The sequence below is a fragment of the Dunckerocampus dactyliophorus genome, chromosome 9 (assembly GCF_027744805.1).
Source record: "Dunckerocampus dactyliophorus isolate RoL2022-P2 chromosome 9, RoL_Ddac_1.1, whole genome shotgun sequence".
Classification (NCBI taxonomy): domain Eukaryota; kingdom Metazoa; phylum Chordata; class Actinopteri; order Syngnathiformes; family Syngnathidae; genus Dunckerocampus; species Dunckerocampus dactyliophorus.
In genome coordinates, this window is record NC_072827.1 from 31,900,918 (window position 1) to 31,919,477 (window position 18,560).

At 41.9% G+C, this 18,560-nt stretch overlaps 1 protein-coding gene across 2 annotated transcripts; it reads left to right on the plus strand.

The window, feature by feature from the left end:
* The first annotated feature begins 4,578 nt into the window (after nucleotides 1-4,578).
* Nucleotides 4,579-8,082, plus strand: LOC129187180 (zinc finger protein 135-like). 2 transcript variants are annotated; one of them, XM_054786049.1, is made up of 4 exons: nucleotides 4,579-4,884; nucleotides 5,098-5,301; nucleotides 6,115-6,645; nucleotides 7,753-8,082. In XM_054786049.1, exons 1-4 carry the CDS (start codon nucleotides 4,647-4,649, stop codon nucleotides 7,842-7,844), a joined length of 1,065 nt encoding a protein of 354 aa, XP_054642024.1. In that variant the 5' UTR covers nucleotides 4,579-4,646; the 3' UTR covers nucleotides 7,845-8,082. The 2 variants fall into 2 exon arrangements, with proteins under 2 accessions (XP_054642024.1, XP_054642023.1); XM_054786048.1 differs by having other exon boundaries at nucleotides 6,115-8,082.
* Nucleotides 8,083-18,560: the final 10,478 nt, after the last annotated feature.

An 18,560-nucleotide genomic window follows, 5' to 3' on the forward strand; every position in this document is an offset into this window, starting at 1 on the left:
AAGACAGGATGGTGAGGAGAGTGTGATGGATGTTGAAATTAATGTGAATGAATTGCTGACAGTATTAAATAAAAGTAAAGATACTGCAACAGGAGAAGACCAGTTGAGTTATATTATGTTACAGAACTTACCAGAAAATATGTTGGGAAAAATATGATATTTATTTAACAAGATGTGGGAAGAAGGGAAAATACCGAAGCAGTGGAAAAGTGCATTGATTTTACCATTTAATAAACCTGGTAAGGATCCAAAGCATCCTGAGAACTATCGACCTATTGCTCTAACATCACATCTATGCAAATGGATGGAGAAAGTTCTAGTTAGAAGACTTCATTATTTCCTTGAACGTCCACGGTTACTTGCAACTTATCAGTGTGGGTTTAGAAAAGGACGATCAACAATGGATGCTGTAGTGAGAGTAAGTCATGAAATAGAGAAAAGCTTTCAAATGAAAGACTTGATGAATATTCTATTCTTTGATATTGAAAAGGCTTATGACTCCATGTGGCGGGAAGGTTTATTGATTAAGATGAATAGGATGGGAATTAGAGGTAGGCTTTATAACTGGGTTCTTGATTTCATATCGGACAGAAAATTCAAAGTAAAAATAGGATCAGAGATGTCAGAAGAATACAGTATAGCAAATGGTATACCACAGGGGAGTGTAATTAGCCCAGTTTTGTTTAATGTAATGATAAATGATATATTCATGAATCTGGATAGAAGGATTGGGTCGGCCCTACACGCAGATGATGGAGTTATTTGGGCAAGGGGACGAGATTCTGTAAACGTGACAAGTAAAATGAAGGAAGCAATAAAGAAGATAGAACAATGGTGGTATGACTGGGGATTTAAGCTATCACCCAATAAAACATGTTACATGACGATTACCAGGAAAAAAGGCATAAAAAATCAGAACCTGATGCTGTATGGACAAAACATTGCAAAAGTAGACAATCTGAAATACCTTGGTATGTGGCTAGATCAGAAAGGCACATGGAAGACCCATGTGGAAAAGGTAGAAGAGAAATGTAAGAAGATTATAAACTTAATGAGAGCTGTTACAGGTAAGGAGTGGGGAGCAGATAAACAATCACTAATGTATATACGTATATAGAGCTTTGATGAGAGCAAATATAGATTATGGAAGTTTTGTAAATGGAGCTGCAGCTAAAACACATTTAAGGAAAATAGAAATATTCCCAAAGCATTTAGGATAAGTACAGGTGCAATCACATCAACACCAATGAAAGCAATGCAGGTTGAGTTAGGAGAAGTAGCGTATGACCTGAGAAGAGATCAACTTATGTTGACATACTGGAGTAGACTTAAAGGATGTAGGCATGGACATCTGGCCAAGGATGTGATGGAGGACTGTTGGGAGTATAATGCAACCAAAAGTAATAGCTTTGGGCGGGTAATTAAAGATAAAATAGATAAATATAACATAACAAATATACATATTAATAATTCTACACCCATAAGCAATATTCTTATCTGGCTATTTCCAAAACCTGTAGTAGATGTATATACAACAGAGTTAAAAAATAAATGGAAAGATAGTGAAAAAGGACATAAAGCAAGTCAATATATTAGAAACAAATATTACAGTTATTTAGATATTTCTACAGATGGATGAAAAAGCGAAGAAGGGAAGGTGGGGATTGGAATCTATGGACCACCAATGAACTATAGCATCATTAAAAGATTACCAGACCAGCTCTCGGTTTATACAGCAGACATGATGGCAATGATTATTGGCCTGCAATGGATAGAGGAAATAAAAGCAGATAGAGGGGTATGCTGTGTGGACTCTCTGGCAGCCTTATACAGTATAAAAGATATGGAATCAAGTGGGGAGGATTTACTATTAGAAATACATCAAAGCCTGTTCCAGTGACGCATGTTCAAAATAGAAATAAGATTCTGCTGGGTACCTGCACATGTAGGGGTGGAAGGGAACGAGGTGGCAGATAAAATGGCTAAAATGGGGATTAGAAGAAATGAAATTATAAATGTACCTGCTGGTAAAGGCGAAGTTAAGGCAATAATCAAAAAACAAATGATGGAGAAATGGCAAAATAGGTGGGATGAGGGGAGTAGCGGGAGAAAGAGGAAATAGTGTTAACTAGGATGAGGTTCAATCACACCGGGTTCAATGACAAGATGTTTTTGGTAGGGAAATGTAAATCAAAAGTATGTATGTATGTATGCAAAAGTATAGAGGACGTAGAACACATAGTACTACACTGCAAGAGATATAGGGAAGTTAAAGTTAAGGAAAAGGATTAATAAGATGGGAAGGGAATGGAGCATTGAGGGTATTTTAGGAACAGGTGGGGAGGGGGTTAGAGATATACAGAGGGCAGCGATAGAATATTTGAAGGACACGGGATTATATAATAGAATATAGAAAATTATTAGAATATTTTATCATATGTATTATTATTATTAGGATTATTATTATTATTAGTAGTAGTAGTATAAGTAGTCTCCTCATTATCTACAGTAAGTTAGTGGAGGGAGGGAGGGGAAGGGTTCAAAGTTTGTATGGACTGATGTAGTAAAGGGTTTAACAACGCCACCCCTAAGAGGGGAAATATGAAACTAAGGCACACAGGTAAGCTTACTTTGAATGAGGCGACGGAGACACTGGCTCCATTTACAATATTTATTATTCTTATTTCAAATTCTTAAAACAGACTTTTATTTCAAGTTAATTAAAATATTGGCTCTTGTTGTCTTCTAAAAATGTGGCGCCAAGGAACTCACACACCCACAAAGCGCCAGGGAGCTGGAGTTAGGCTGGATGGATGGGGGAAACTAAATGGGGCAACCTAAATAAAGCACCAAAACACAACAAAACCACTACAAAACCAAAATCAACCAAAACAAGTGCTTTGCAAATATATACAAACAAAGTTACCACCACCGAAGGAGCACCACTACCACCACCACCATTTGACCCGCAGCTCCTGGGAAAAAACACAATTTTTACAACAAACATTTCTGTGCAAAATAGAGCAACAGTTCAGTCAGTTCTGACTTTGCTCAAGTCAACGCGAGCGGCACAGTTCGTTGTTTGGTGGGGGGAAAGCGTTCCGTAGGGGGGAGTGGGGTAGCTCCCGTAGAAACCCCAAACGTAGCCCCCAGCTAGTTGTAGACACTGAAGGGTCGCTCGCATCTATCAAGCGTGCAGTAGCCGCAGTAGAAAAGCGGCATTAACAGCAAGCAGATGGGACCGGCGGACATGTAGAACCGGCACAACAAACATGCAATATGTGTCAGCTCGGAAATTTGCACACGGGCAAGACGGCAGCGTCTACCAAAAACAGAAAAAAGGAGGAACAAATCAAATTGGAATAGACAGCTCATACACCAGGAAGACGGACATACTTACCACTTGACAGCAAGCTTGTCGCTCATTGAGAGAGAGGCGAGAGGCGCAGACACGGGAGCCTATAAACATAGCATAGAGGCTATAAACTAAGCTAAGCTGTGCGCTACGCCGTAACCAGGGGGAACCCTACCTTGAGTTTAGTTAACCCCGTTTATGCAGCGGCTGTCTGTGCTGCCGAGAGGCAAGAAGCGAACGCGGCAGTGAACGCTGAAGGAGGGCACCCAGCGAGAGGTCAAAGGGCGAGCGACAAAGCAACAGGCACTCTTATAGAACGCCATCTAGCGCTAACAACCAATGACGATCAGTCCAATAAGCAGTGCACGTGTCTTCTCATATCACCACATTAGTATAAAGTAAGATACTGTATATGGCTCATGTTACATACTCTGGTACAGTAGGTGGCGGTATGCACCTTTTAAAGTCATGGTTGCAACCCGCCATTAAACTAAAAGAAGAAGAAGAATGTTCTGCGTGGGGAACACTGATCTGTACTAATAAGTCTGGATAGCTCATAGGTCGCACCCGCCGGTGCAAGCCGCTGAAGCCAAAGAGACGCCATCTTACTACTCACATCGCGACTACATTGGCACAGCGTACATAGTGTACAAAGCAGATGAAGAGGCTAACAGAACATCTATATTTGACATTAAAAAGCGGGGAGATTCTCCCATTCCTTCAAGTAACGCAGCCTTCGTCCCTTAAAGAAATACATATATCATGATCAGAACAAAAAAGTACGCACATTTCCTCTTAGCTATTATATCCATCCATCCATTTTCTATACCGCTTCATCCTCATTAGGGTCGCGGGGGCATGCTGGAGCCTATCCCAGCTGACTTCGGGCGACGGGCGGGGTAACCCTGGACTGGTCGCCAGCCAATCGCAGGGCACATATAGACAAACAACCATTCACTCACATTCATACCTATGGACAATTTAGAGTCGCCAATTAACCTCACCTGCATGTTTTTGGAATGTGGGAGGAAGCCGGAGTACCCGGAGAAAACCCACGCACACACGGGGAGAACATGCAAACTCCACACAGAATTGCCCAATGTGTTGGCCAAAGTGCTAATCACTAGGCCACCGTGCGACGCCAATGAGCTATCCAGATATATTATACACATCAGTGGGTGGGGGGAATTGGGTGGGAGGTGACGTAACCGCGTTGCATTGTGGGCTTGAAAGGAAGCTGCAAAGTTTGTTGATCTCCTTGTGTTGTTGTTTTGTTGAAACAAGTGAAATCATGGTGCAGACGTGTTGTGTTATTAACTGCCACAATCGTTCACGCGATCGCTCCGGGGATAAAAAGGATGGGGTGACATTTTTCCCATTTCCAACGTGGAAGCAAAGCCAAGGAGCTGTGATCTGTGAGCTAACGAAGAGACGCCGAATGGCCTGGATAGCAGCCGTGAGACGACCACACATCACTTTCGACGCCATCACCCGACACATGTTGGTGTGTTCACGGCATTTTCACACTGGTAAGTTTGAATCAAAGCGTGCGTTTTGCTCCTTCACGCCTCGCATTCAGTAGGCCGCTAGCGTTAGCCAAGCTAGCTGAGGGCAGCAAACAAAGTCAAGTACCGTGTTTTGGGGAATAAAACTCGTTGTGGTTTGTAGGATCAAGAATGAATGAAAGAACCGTGATCGATGTACACATTTGTAAAAGGCATCATGGGAGTGTGTGCTTTTAGGGAGACCAGCTTATGAAATGGATGAAAGCCATCCAGACTGGGCACCCTCATTGCATCTCGGACACACGGAGGTGGAAGCTGCAGATAAGAGACTACACATAACATTGTACGAGGAGGAACTTTCTCCAACAAGAGAGGAGAACGAGCGGCTACGACAGCAACTGGAAGCTGTTTGCAAAACTCGAGTTGTGCTCCACGTTGAAGGTATGCTTAACGTTCACTAGTCTACTACCGAAAGAAAACTTCACTGTTGGGGGGGGATTTTGCCCATCATCCACAATCATTATGTGAAACATGATCCCGCTTTCTCTTTTCTCTTTTCTGCGTGTTCTCAATCGCACAGTAGCACTCATCATAAATAAATATAACAAAATATTCCAGACACTCAAATGCAAAAGGACAGTTTTTATTATTTGACTTTTTAAAATGCTCACCATGGTGTTTATATGAATCAAACAGCTTTGAAGATAAACTTTCTGGGCATTCATGTCCTGGTAAATACTACACGGGCAGGGCGTGGACAGACATGAAAATACCAAGGGTACCTCATTAAAAGGAAACATTTTTTTGAAGCATTGCACTTAAACTCTTCCCAGGGATTAACCAGCATCAGAGCTGATGTCTGACTTTTCATACGTCAGAGACATAGTACAGGTGTATGACATAATAGTATGACTATGACTTACTGTATAGAGACTTCTTTTACGCCAGATGTTAAGCAATGGGTGTGGCAAGGGATGGGAAAGATTTTAGATTGATGATGTGACGTAACGTGACTTATACAAAACAGCCACTGTTAACTGGCAGCACATTTTATGTGCCGTTGAGGCAATTTTTATACACAAAATATAGTTTATTGCTATGTAGCAAAAAAATAGGTTTTTACAGTAAAGTATTGAAAGAACCGTCAATCTTTATTCCACTGTTATTTTTAAGGTAGAATTCTGGCAACTGAGCTTTTACTGTAAGCTACATGCACGATAAGCTTCCATGAGAATTCCTGTTTGTGCCCTGCAGACATCCAGCAGCTGATTGGTGGTCAAGGAGAATGTTCCCCTCAGCCACAGGGGGGGGGCGCCACATTGGAGCAAGAGGAGCCACAGCCTGTTAAAGAGGAAGAAGAGGGCCTAGAGCCCGCCCACATTAAAGAGGAAGAAGAGGAGCCACAGCCCCCCTACGTTAAAGAGGAAGAGGAAGAACTCTCCATCACTCAGGAGGGAGAGCATCTTCTAGGGCCAGAGGAGGCTGATCTCACCAGGTTGCCACTGACTGGTGTCTCTGTGAAGACCGAAGACCCTGATGACAAACCACCTGAGTCCTCACAGCTTCATCATAGTCCAAGTGAGGAGATGAGAGAGGCGGAGCCTTCATGCAGCAGCTCACTGCAACACATGACAACAGAAGCTGATGGAGACCACTGTGGAGGATCACAAGCAGACAACCTCTTAGCTCCACTGTCAGATAGTGACGACACAACGTCACACTCTCCTGAAGGTGAAGACAGCGACTTCAACCAAGAATCTGTGAGCGGCGATACAGACTGTGAAGGTGATATGATGACTCACACTGGCAACAAACACTCTGAAAGCTCTAAAAAGAAGACAAGTAAACGTTTTAACTGCTCAGTTTGTGATAAAATATTTTCTCGCAAGGGTAATTTGGCTCAACACATGAGAACGCATGCAGGAGAAAAACTTTTCAGTTGCTCAGACTGTGGTAAAAATTTCACTCAAAAGATACAAATGTTATCACATATGAAAACACACACTGGAGAAAAACCTTTTAGTTGCTCAAACTGTTTTAAAAGTTTCACTCAAAAGGTACATATGGTATCACACATGAAAACACACACTGGAGAAAAACCTTTTAGTTGCTCAAACTGTGGTAAAGGTTTCAGTCAAAAGGTACATATGGCATCACACATGAGAATACACACAGGAGAAAAACCTTTTAGTTGCTCAGATTGTGGTAAGCGCTTCACTCACAAAATAAATATGGTATCACACATGAGAAGACACACAGGAGAAAAACCTTTTACTTGCTCAGACTGTGGTAAATGTTTCACACAAAAGACAACTTTGGTAGCACACAGAAGAACACACACAGGAGAAAAACCTTTTACTTGCTCAGACTGTGGAAAAAGTTTCACACAAAAGGCAACTATGGTATCGCATATGAGAACACACACAGGAGAGAAACCTTTTACCTGCTTAAACTGTGGTAAAAGTTTCACACAAAAGGCAACTTTGGTATCACATATGAGAAGACACAGGGAAAAAGCATTTTAGTTGCTCAGACTGTAGTAGAAGCTTCACTCACTCAGTAAATGTCACGTCACACAGAAGGAAAAACTTTTAGTTGATCAAATTGTGGCGACACATTCCCTTGGAAGTCCTCTTTGAATAGACCCATGCAGGGTCACTGATGGTCTACAGAAGAGGCGTCAAACCCGTGACAAGGGGGCCGAGACACTAAAGCAGGTGGTCTTCATGATCAACACCTCCTTCAGTTTGAGGGAAGGAGCTCCTCAAATAAATCACCTGCTGGAGGAACTGGTTGGAGAGAAAATATGCACGGCCCTCCTTGGCCGAGTTTTACGCAAGGTCTACAGTGTCACTCATTCATTCATTTTCTAAGATGCTTAATCCTCATTAGGGTACACACTGGAGCCTACCCCAGCTGACTTTGGGCGAGAGGCGGGGGACATCTTGGACTGGTCGCGAGCCAATCGCAGGTCTGGAAAGTAGTGATTGAATTACTTTTACTGACTTTAATGAGTTGTGATTGAGGACAAGCGGCAAAGAAAATGGATGGATGGAGTTAGTTGTGAGTCACTCGTTGAAGTGAATCGAGTACTCCAGTCACAGAGCGCATGATTTGATTTAATTTTGCTCAAACAGTTGTATGTCATAAAAGGGAGTCATGTTTTGTTTTGTTGATATTGTTTTAATGTCTTTTGTTGTTACATATTGATGAAATGTCCACAAATGCGTTGATAAAAATATTTTTGGTTTGTCTAAAATTTGTGTCGAGTGTTTTTATTCTGATTGTAATCACGATCAACACATAAAAAGGCAAAATGACGAAATAGTTTCATTTTATTGAAAAATTCTATGTAAAAGTATTGGTATCAAATCAGCGATACTGGCTCTGTACTGACTCGATGCCAAAAGTTCAGTGTGGCCAAGCCCTACCTAGCGCTCTGCCTGTCAGCTCCAAATGAAAAACGAAGCACCCCTAGTGTGCACACCTGATCAAAATCTTAAGAGCAGTTGAAAAATTGCTAGAATGATCATTTTGCACATTTGGATCTTAATGACGTTTTAAGTAGAGCTACAATATGCAAAAACAAGAAGGGGGGGTGAGACAAAAAACATTTCGAAAAAGTCATTTATTGAAAACAACAATTCAACTGAAGGCTGTTTATCAGCTGATCAAAAGTTTAAGACCACAGGCCATAAAAGCCCAAATGTGCTCCAAATGTTGATGTAGTGTCATCATTCCCACTGTCATGCCCTCCTGGTGGTAAACCTAAGAAGCTTTCTCTTTTTCAACGTGGTGGGATCGTGGAGCTGCATAAGCGAGGCCTCTCGCAGCGTGCCATGGCTGCTGAGGTTGGGAGCAGGAAATCAGCCCATTCTAAGTTTTGGAAAGATCCTGAGCATTTGGGAACAAAAAGTCAAGTGGTAGACCCAAGAACATCACACCTGCGCTGAGCCGGAGGATCCCATTGGCCGTCCATCAAGACACAGGGCGGTCTTCCACCCACATGAAGGCCTTACTGGTGCCGACTGCAGTGCAATAACCATCAGACGCCATCTGCAGGAAAAGGCTTTAAAAAACAAAAAAGGAATTCAAAGACCTTGTCTCCTTCAACAAGACTTTGCCAGGGAGCATCAAACATGGGACATTGAAAAGTGGAAACAAGTTTTATTCTCTGATGAGAACAAATGTAACCTTGACGGTCCAGATGACCAGTCCAGGGTGTACCCCGCCTGTCGCCCAAAGTCAGCTGGGATAGGCTCCAGCATGCACCCGTGACCCTAATGAGGAGAAGCGGTATAGAAAATGGATGGATGAATGGATGGATGGACAGTCCAGATGGCTTCCAACGTTACTGGCATGACAAGGAGATCCCACCTGAGATGTTTTCTACCCAGCACAGCGGAGGGGGGTCCTTCATGGTCTGGGGTGCTTTTTCATTCAGTGGAACACCGGAGCTTCAGGTGGTGTGGGGTCGTCAAACGGATGCAGATGTTGCGGCGGGCATCCCTCATGACCGAGGGCCCTCGTCTGTGTGGTACCAGCTGGGTTCTTCAACAGGACAACGCTGCAGTTCACAATGCTGGCTTGACCAAGGACTTCTTCAAGGAGAATAACATACTCTAATAAACACTCTTTTGGACCATCCTGCATTGTATTGTATTGTACTTTATTTATCCCACAGCAGGGAGATTCACTTGTTACAGCAGCAAGCTGTACATGACATCCATCATGGACAACACCTCTCACCCCCTACATGACACTGTTGTTTCCCTGGGCAGCTCCTTCAGCAGCAGACTGTTACACCCACGGTGTAAGAAGGAGAGGTTCCGCAGGTCCTTCATACCGACCGCTATCAGGCTCTACAACACCTGAACCATTTTTTATTCACTATGTCTATGCATTGCATGCATTGTCTATGACTATGCATTCTTTACTTGTGTACATACTTGTGTATCTTGCTTGCTGCTGTAACAGATGAATTTCCCTGCTGTGGGATTAATAAAGTACTACTACTACTAAGCAAGATACGCAAGTAAAGAATACATAGTGACTACAACATGGTTCAGGTGGTGCAGGTGTTGTAGAGCCTGACAGCGGTCGGTATGAAGGACCTGCGGAACCTCTCCTTCTTACACCGTGGGTGTAACAGTCTGCTGCTGAAGGAGCTGCTAAGGGAACCCACAGTGTCATGTAGCGGGTGAGAGGTGTTGTCCATGATGGATGTCAGCTTAGCCAACATCCTTCTCTCCCCCACTTCCTCCACGGAGTCCAGAGGACCGTCCAGGACAGAGCTCGCTCTCCTGATCAGCCTATTGATCCTGCTCCTGTCCCTGTCCGTGCTGCCCCCTCTCCAGCAGCCCACAGCATAGAAGATGGCTGAGGCCACCACAGAGTCATAAAAGGTCCGTAAAAGAGTCCTGCACACACCAAAGGACCTCAGTCTCCTCAGCAGGTGGAGGCGACTCTGGCCCTTCTTGTAGAGGGCGTGGGTGTTGACGGACCAGTCCAGTTTGTTGTTAAGGTGAACACCCAGGAATTTGTAGCTGTCTACCAACTCTATGTCCGCTCCCTGGATGTTCACCGGTGTGAAGTGAGATGTTTTCCTCTGGAAGTTAATGATCATCTCCTTTGTCTTGCTGGTGTTGAGTTGCAGCTGGTTAAGCTCACTCCAGCTGACAAAGTCCCTGATGACCGTCCTGTATTCCAGATCATTCCCCTCTGAAACACAACCCACAATGGCTGTGTCGTCGGAGAACTTCTGGATGTGACACTGTGTGGAGTTGTGTGTGTGTGTGTGCATGTTCCCCTCATTAAATCCCATGGAGAACATTTGGGGATGGATGGCAAGGGAAGTTTATAAAAATGGCCATCAGTTCCAGACAGTTGATGCCCTTGGTGAAGCCATCTTCACCACTTGGAGCAATGTTCCCACTAGCCTCCTGGAAGCACTCGCATCAAGCATGCCCAAAGCCATCTATGACGTGATGAACAAGAACAGTGGAGCTACATTTACAATATAAAAGAAGTATGAAACATTTAAAGAGCATGACTTCCCTGATAACCTTCTCAACGTGTTTTGCGATCAAGCAAAAACGCGCCAAAAACAACAACAACAACAACAACAACAAAAAAAGTGTTATCGTAACATGGCTGTTGGAGATCAAATTCTCTACAACCTACTGAAGGTCAAAGGACCGCTTTGGAAAATTAATGAGTCCAATTTCACCTGCCCTTTAGGTGTTCGTTAATCTCAAGTTATGACAAGGAAAGAAGACTCACAAATCAGACAGAATAATTGAACAGTTCCGGAGCTCTGTGCCCTTCTCTTCCACGCCAGCTGAATGAGAGAGGGTCCCGAACTCTCCCCTCTTCCGATTGTTTCCTCAGACCATTGGCGCCAGTCTCTCCAAAGATAACTTTCCTCCAGATTCTTTGATGGAGTTGTGTGACGCTAGCTGGTGATAGTCGCTGAGTTGTTGACACTTATGTAGCGTCCACATCACATACTCCCCAGTCTATCTCAAGGCTTACTGACTTGTTTGTGCCCTTATCTGGCTGCTGGTACTGACTGGCCTTCGCTATGTGTGAGCACTCACTATTTGTTTAACCTTTGACACACCTAAACAGTTGTTCATCTACTCGGCTCATTGTCTAATACAGCATTATTTCTATAAATTACTTGTAATTATTCACTACGTTATTAGATTTATTGATTAAACAGTCATATCTATACTGTACTAATTTTTATGCAAACAGTTATTCTAAAATCTAATTGTATGCATCTTCTAACACAGGAAAAAGCACTAGACAGTCGGGAATTCACTTAGCAGTCATTTTCAGAACCTAGAAAAGGATAGTTTGCCTCCATGATATTTGCAGCAGGTACACTAAAATCAAATGAATGACTTCATGAACCCTTTTGTCAAATTCAGAGCACAATAAAAACATATAAATTCCTAATAATATATGCGTTTGCAGACGACCGGCATTGACGCTAGCGACATGGCCGAGGAAGACTCCCATTCCTTCCACCAGAGACTCAGATGGACGATGCCACTACAATGTATGTATGTATGTATGTATGTACTTTATTTATCCCACAGCGGGGAAATTTACTTGTTACAGCAGCAAGCAAGCAAGACAAGTAAAGAGAACAGTGTAAAGAAAGCATAGTGTCTACAAAAAATGTCACTTCCTGTTGTACGGAAAGGACGCTCACGGAACAGCTCCGTCCACTATTACCGGAGTTTTAAACTTTTGCGACCCTGGTGAATACAGTTCGTGATCACAACTTGTGATTACAACTTTGCAAGTGAGTGCTGAGACTTCTGCCTCATTTCGGACCCGCGAGTGGACTAAACTCACCAAAAGAGACAATCAGGTGGAGCCGACAGCCGATTGTTACAAGCAAGCTATCATGCTAGCCGCGGTTTGAAGCCTGATTTCAATAACAGGATAACATTTGGAGTTTTCCTGTGCAGCTTTTCGGCCCACGAGGACTGGTGGGACTTTGGTGAGATACTGGTGAGAGATAAACTCGCCGTTATAACGAAGATTAATCACCGAAGGCATTGCACCACAAGCCAACGGCTAACTGACGGCGTTACCAAGCAACAGTAACAATGTCAAAGGCTCGAGGGAGAAGAAGCGTAACAAGCGGTGGCTCTAGCAGTTCTGGTCGAAGTACTCCAGATTCAGTCATATATACGGAAGAAGTCGATCTAGAACAGATTCCTGAGACAACTGGAGGTGCTCACCTATTACCACAACCGCCGCCGAGACCCTACAGGGATGACACAATTAACCAGTTGACACACCTGAGTGGAAATATAGACAAAGCAACAGCGACAGCCTTGCAGAAGGTTAAACACCGCGCAAAAAAGCAAGAAAGAAGTTCAATGGAAAAGAGTGAGTATGCCATGGCGAAAACCACGGAGGATTATGGAAAACAGATGCAGCAACTTGTGGAGAGTTCCAACTCCCTGCATAGACTAATTCACAGTTTGCTAGAGACTACCAACGCCATACAAAGAGAAATGCAAGGTATGAAAGAGCAAGTTCAAGTTCAGAGAGAAGCATTTCAAAATGAAATGGGGATATTAAGGAAGGAAATGCAAGGGCTGAGAGTGGAGAATAAAAAATTACAGGAAAGTTATGATGCACTGGGAGCCACTCTCAAAAATGAATGTGAAGAAAAGGATAAAATCATTGAGAAGCTGAAAAACACCATAGATGACATGGATCAGAACACACGAATGAACGACGTGGTCGTGACGGGACTTCGAATCAAACCAAGGTCCTATGCCAGAGCAGTGGCGAATACTGAAGAACCAGACGAAATGGATGTCGCCTCAACAGAGCAACAAGTTGTTGATTTTTTGCAATCGAAGGAGGTGGATGTAGACATCCAATCTATTGATACTTGCATCCCACTGTATGGGAGGAACCTACTACACCCGTCATCATCGTCAAATTCACCAACAGGAAATACAAGGTTGCTCTGCTGAAACAGGGAAAGAAGCTGAAAGGAACAAACGTCTACATGAATGACCACCTGACCAAGCGCAACGCTGAGATTGCGAAGAAAGCACGTGATCTGAGGAAGCAAGGAAAGATCCAAGGAACATGGAGTGCAAACTGTAAAATCTTCATCAAAGCAAATGGAGGACCAGAGGCCAGAGTTCTTGCTGTCAAAGACATCAAGGACCTAGAAAGATATTGAGGTCTCCCAACATGGAGGAAAACAGCTTTAATATGCTACAAGAAGATTTACAATTGGACACTTTTCACTTTACAGATCACAAACAATTGGATATGGAAAAAGACATTGACCCAGACTCAAATTTTTTCTCTCACATTACAAACGAATGCCGTTATTATACGGAGGAGCAATACAACAACAGCTTCATCAATGACGACAAGTTATCCATCATACACATAAACAGCAGAAGCTTGAACGCAAACTTTACTAATATTAAACAATATTTGAATCAATTCAAAGAACCTTTCAAAGTTATAGCAATCTCATAAACTTGGATTAATGCTAACAAAGGAATGGACTTCGAGCTGGAAGGATATGAAATGACGTGTGCAAACAGGAACAATGCAAATGGAGGAGGTGTGGCCGTATACGTGGACAAACATTTGAACTACAAAATGGTAAAGAATATGTCATTTGTCATTGATAACATTTTAGAATGTATAACAATTGAAATCTGTAAAGAAAAAAGCAAAAATGTGTTAATAAGTTGTGTGTACAGAACTCCAAAGTCAAAGATTGGAATGTTTGAGGATTGGATTAAGACAACGTTTACAGACATAGGTCAAAAAACTATTTTTATATGTGGAGACTTCAATATTGACCTCTTGAACTCACACAAGTGCAAGGAAATAGATGACTTTATAGATACAATGTATAGCTTGAGTTTATATCCTAAAATCATTAGACCAAGTAGAATACCAGAGCACTGTGCCACCCTCATCCATAATATATTCACCAATGACTTGGATAACAACACCATCAGTGGCCTGCTAATTAGTGACATCAGTGATCATCTTCCAGTGTTTACAATCTACAATGAACATTATAAGAAAAAACAGGTGGAGGCAAAAAAGACTTTTCAAAGATTGCGTACAGAGGACAACATCCGTGCCTTCAAGATAGGACTAGAAGAACAAAGTTGGGAGAGTGTCTACAGTGCAATAGACGTGGACGAGGCATATGACAGCTTCCTTGGTACTTATATGGAGCTCTACGATAAGAACTGTCCCTGGCAAGAAAAGCCCAAGAAGCAAAAGAAAAACCAGCAGCCATGGATGACAAAAGGACTAAAAAACGCCTGTAAGAAGAAGAACACATTATACAGGACATTCATCATTCAACAGACTAAAGAAGCAGAACAAAAGTATAAGACTTACAAAAACAAGTTGACAACTATCTTGAGAGTGTGTAAGAGGGAATATTATAGTCACGTACTAAATAAGAACAAAAATAACATGAGAGCAACTTGGGGCATCTTAAATAGTATTATAAAGAACAACGTTAAGAAAGCAGACTATCCTCCCTATTTCATGGTTGGAAACACTTACAGGAATGACATGAATGCGGTAGCTGAAATGTTTAATGAATATTTTGTAAATATTGGACAAAAACTGGAAGAAGAAATTCCAAAACAAGACACAATTGATGAAGGGATTGATATCATTGATAGGAATCTTAATTCTATGTTTCTCACTGCTGTAACCAAAAAGGAGATCACTGACATTGTTAACCATTATAAGGCAAAAACATCAACTGATTGTCATGGAATCGAAATGGAAACAATTAAAAGGGTCATCAATGAGATCGCAGACCCGTTAACATATATTAGTAACTTATCATTTCAGACTGGAATATTTCCAAGCAAAATGAAAACAGCCAAGGTGGTTCCAATTTTCAAAAAAGGAGACAAACACCAATTTACAAATTATCGACCAGTTTCCTTGTTACCACAATTCTCGAAAATTGTGGAGAAGCTATTTAATAATAGGTTGGACAAATTTATTAATAAGAATGAATTATTGGCAAGTAGTCAATATGGTTACAGAGCCAACATTTCAACTTCTATGGCACTGATGGAAATCACGGAGGAAATCACTACTGCTATGGACAACAGAAGATGCGCAGCTGCTGTATTCATGGATCTGACAAAAGTTTTCGATACAATTAATCACACTATTTTAATTTCAAAATTAGAAAGGTACGGAATTAGAGGTTTGGTCTTAAATTGGGTTAAAAGCTACCTAGCAAAGAGGAAACAATTTGTAAAGCTAGGAGAATATACATCTGGGAGTCTACACAATACGTGTGGAGTACCACAGGGGTCCATACTGGGACCAAAACTGTTTAACTTGTACATTAACGACATCTGCAAAGTAACAAACAAATTAAAATTGGTCTTATTCGCCGATGATACCACCGCTTTCTGTTCTGGTGAAAGCACACAAGAACTCATTAAAAAGGTCAAGGATGAAATGGTCATATTAAAGTCATGGTTTGACAGGAACAGATTATCCCTGAACTTAAGTAAAACTAAAATAATGCTATTTGGTAATAGTAGAAAGGACACGTACGACCAAATACAAATTAATGGAACGGATATTGAAAAAGTGGAAGAATATAAATTCCTTGGGGTTATAATAGATGAAAAAATGAGTTGGAAATCTCATATTAAATATATACAACAAAAGGTGGCGAGAAATATCTCTATATTGAATAAAGCAAAATATGTTCTTGATCATAAATCACTCCACACTCTGTACTGTTCCTTAGTATTAGCATATTTCATGTATTGTGTGGAGATATGGGAAATAATTACAAAAGCAATCTTCACTCACTCACTGTACTGCAAAAAAGATGGTGAGGATCATTCATAATACCAAGTATAGACAACATACACACCTTTATTTTTAATATCACATATTAGTGATGATCATTCATAATACCAAGTATAGACAACATACACACCTTTATTTTTAATATCACATATTAGTGAGGATCATTCATAATACCAAGTATAGACAACATACACACCTTTATTTTTAATATCACATATTAGTGATGATCATTCATAATACCAAGTATAGACAACATACACACCTTTATTTTTAATATCACATATTAGTGATGATCATTCATGATACCAAGTATAGACAACATACACACCTTTATTTTTAATATCACATATTAGTGAGGATCATTCATAATACCAAGTATAGAGAACATACAAACCCTCTATTTTTAAAATCACAGATATTAAAATTCGCAGATTTAGTACACTTTCAAACCGCTAGAATAATGTATAAAGTTAATAATAACTCGTTACCCAAAAATCTAATTAAGTATTTCTCAATCAGGGAGGAGAAATATGATCTTAGAGGAAAATTAAACCTAAAACATTTATATGCGAGAACAACGCTGAAAACCCACAGCATTTCCGTGTGTGGAATTAAATTATGGAACGGATTGAGTAAAGAACTCAAACAAAGTACAGAGATGAGCAAATTCATAAACAATACAAGCAGTTGATGTTTGTTAAATACAAGGCAGAAGAGTCCTGATTGTTCTGTCAGGTTTGTTATTTTATTTTATTTTATTTTTTTTTTTATTAATGAAATTTTATTTTTTATTTATTTATTTATTTATTTATTTTTATTTTCTTTGTTGTGTTAAAAAAAAAAAAAGCTTTGTTCTTATTTATTTATTTAGTATGGTCATCATTATTATCATTATTATTAATGTTCTTTCTTTTTCGGGGGGAGGGCTATCTCACCATTATCTATTATGTGTTATCCTATCACTGAAAACATGACATGGAAAGCAGGAAGTGAACAACATGTACTGTACAAGAGGTAGATTGGATGGGGGGTAGGATTAAATAAGCTTTGCTTCTTCCTACTCCTTTTGGACATGTGGAACTGTCAAAGAATGATTCATGAGATGTATTCCATTGTAACCTTCATGTTCAAATAAACTAAACCAAACCAAACCAAACCAAACCAACATGGTTCAGGTGGTGCAGGTGTTGTAGAGCCTGACAGCGGTCGGTATGAAGGACCTGCGGAACCTCTCCTTCTTACACCGTGGGTGTAACAGTCTGCTGCTGAAGGAGCTGCTAAGGGAACCCACAGTGTCATGTAGGGGGTGAGAGGTGTTGTCCATGATGGACGTCAGCTTAGCCAACATCCTTCTCTCCCCCACTTCCTCCACGGAGTCCAGAGGACCGTCCAGGACAGAGCTCGCTCTCCTGATCAGCCTATTGATCCTGCTCCTGTCCCTGTCCGTGCTGCCCCCTCTCCAGCAGCCCACAGCATAGAAGATGGCTGAGGCCACCACAGAGTCATAAAAGGTCCGTAAAAGAGTCCTGCACACACCAAAGGACCTCAGTCTCCTCAGCAGGTGGAGGCGACTCTGGCCCTTCTTGTAGAGGGCGTGGGTGTTGACGGACCAGTCCAGTTTGTTGTTAAGGTGAACACCCAGGAATTTGTAGCTGTCTACCAACTCTATGTCCGCTCCCTGGATGTTCACCGGTGTAAAGTGAGATGTTTTCCTCTGGAAGTTAATGATCATCTCCTTTGTCTTGCTGGTGTTGAGTTGCAGCTGGTTAAGCTCATTCCAGCTGACAAAGTCCCTGATGACCGTCCTGTATTCCAGATCATTCCCCTCTGAAACACAACCAACGATGGCTGTGTCATCGGAGAACTTCTGGATGTGACACTGTGTGGAGTTGTGTGTGAAGTCCGAGGTGTAGAGGGTGAAGAGGAAAGGGGAGAGCACCGTACCCTGAGGGGCACCTGTGCTGCAGAGTACCATGTCAGACACACAGTGACGGAGCCTCACATACTGTGTTGGTGAGGTAGTCTATAACCCATGCAGTCAGGTGTTGGTCTACTCCCACACTCTCCATCTTCACTCTGAGTAGTGACGGCTGGATGGTGTTGAAGGCACTGGAGAAGTAAAAAAACATGACCCTCACAGCGCTCCCGCTGTCCTCCAGGTGTAGCAGTGATCCGTGCAGCAGGTAGATCACTGCGTCGTCCACTCCGATCCGAGGCCGGTAAGCAAACTGCAGGGGGTCCAGCTGAGTGCCCACCAGGGGTCGCAGGTGCTGCAGGATAATCCTCTCCATGGTCTCATGGTACAAGCATTGCACCAGCAG

Excerpts from the sequence above, each read along its gene's own strand:
- LOC129187180 (XM_054786048.1), top strand. The coding sequence starts at position 4,647 with ATGGTGCAGACGTGTTGTGTTATTAACTGCCACAATCGTTCACGCGAT. Across the intron at positions 4,885-5,097 it reads TTCACGGCATTTTCACACTG|GGAGACCAGCTTATGAAATG; the intron begins GTAAGTTTGAAT and ends GTGTGCTTTTAG. Across the intron at positions 5,302-6,114 it reads AGTTGTGCTCCACGTTGAAG|ACATCCAGCAGCTGATTGGT; the intron begins GTATGCTTAACG and ends TGTGCCCTGCAG.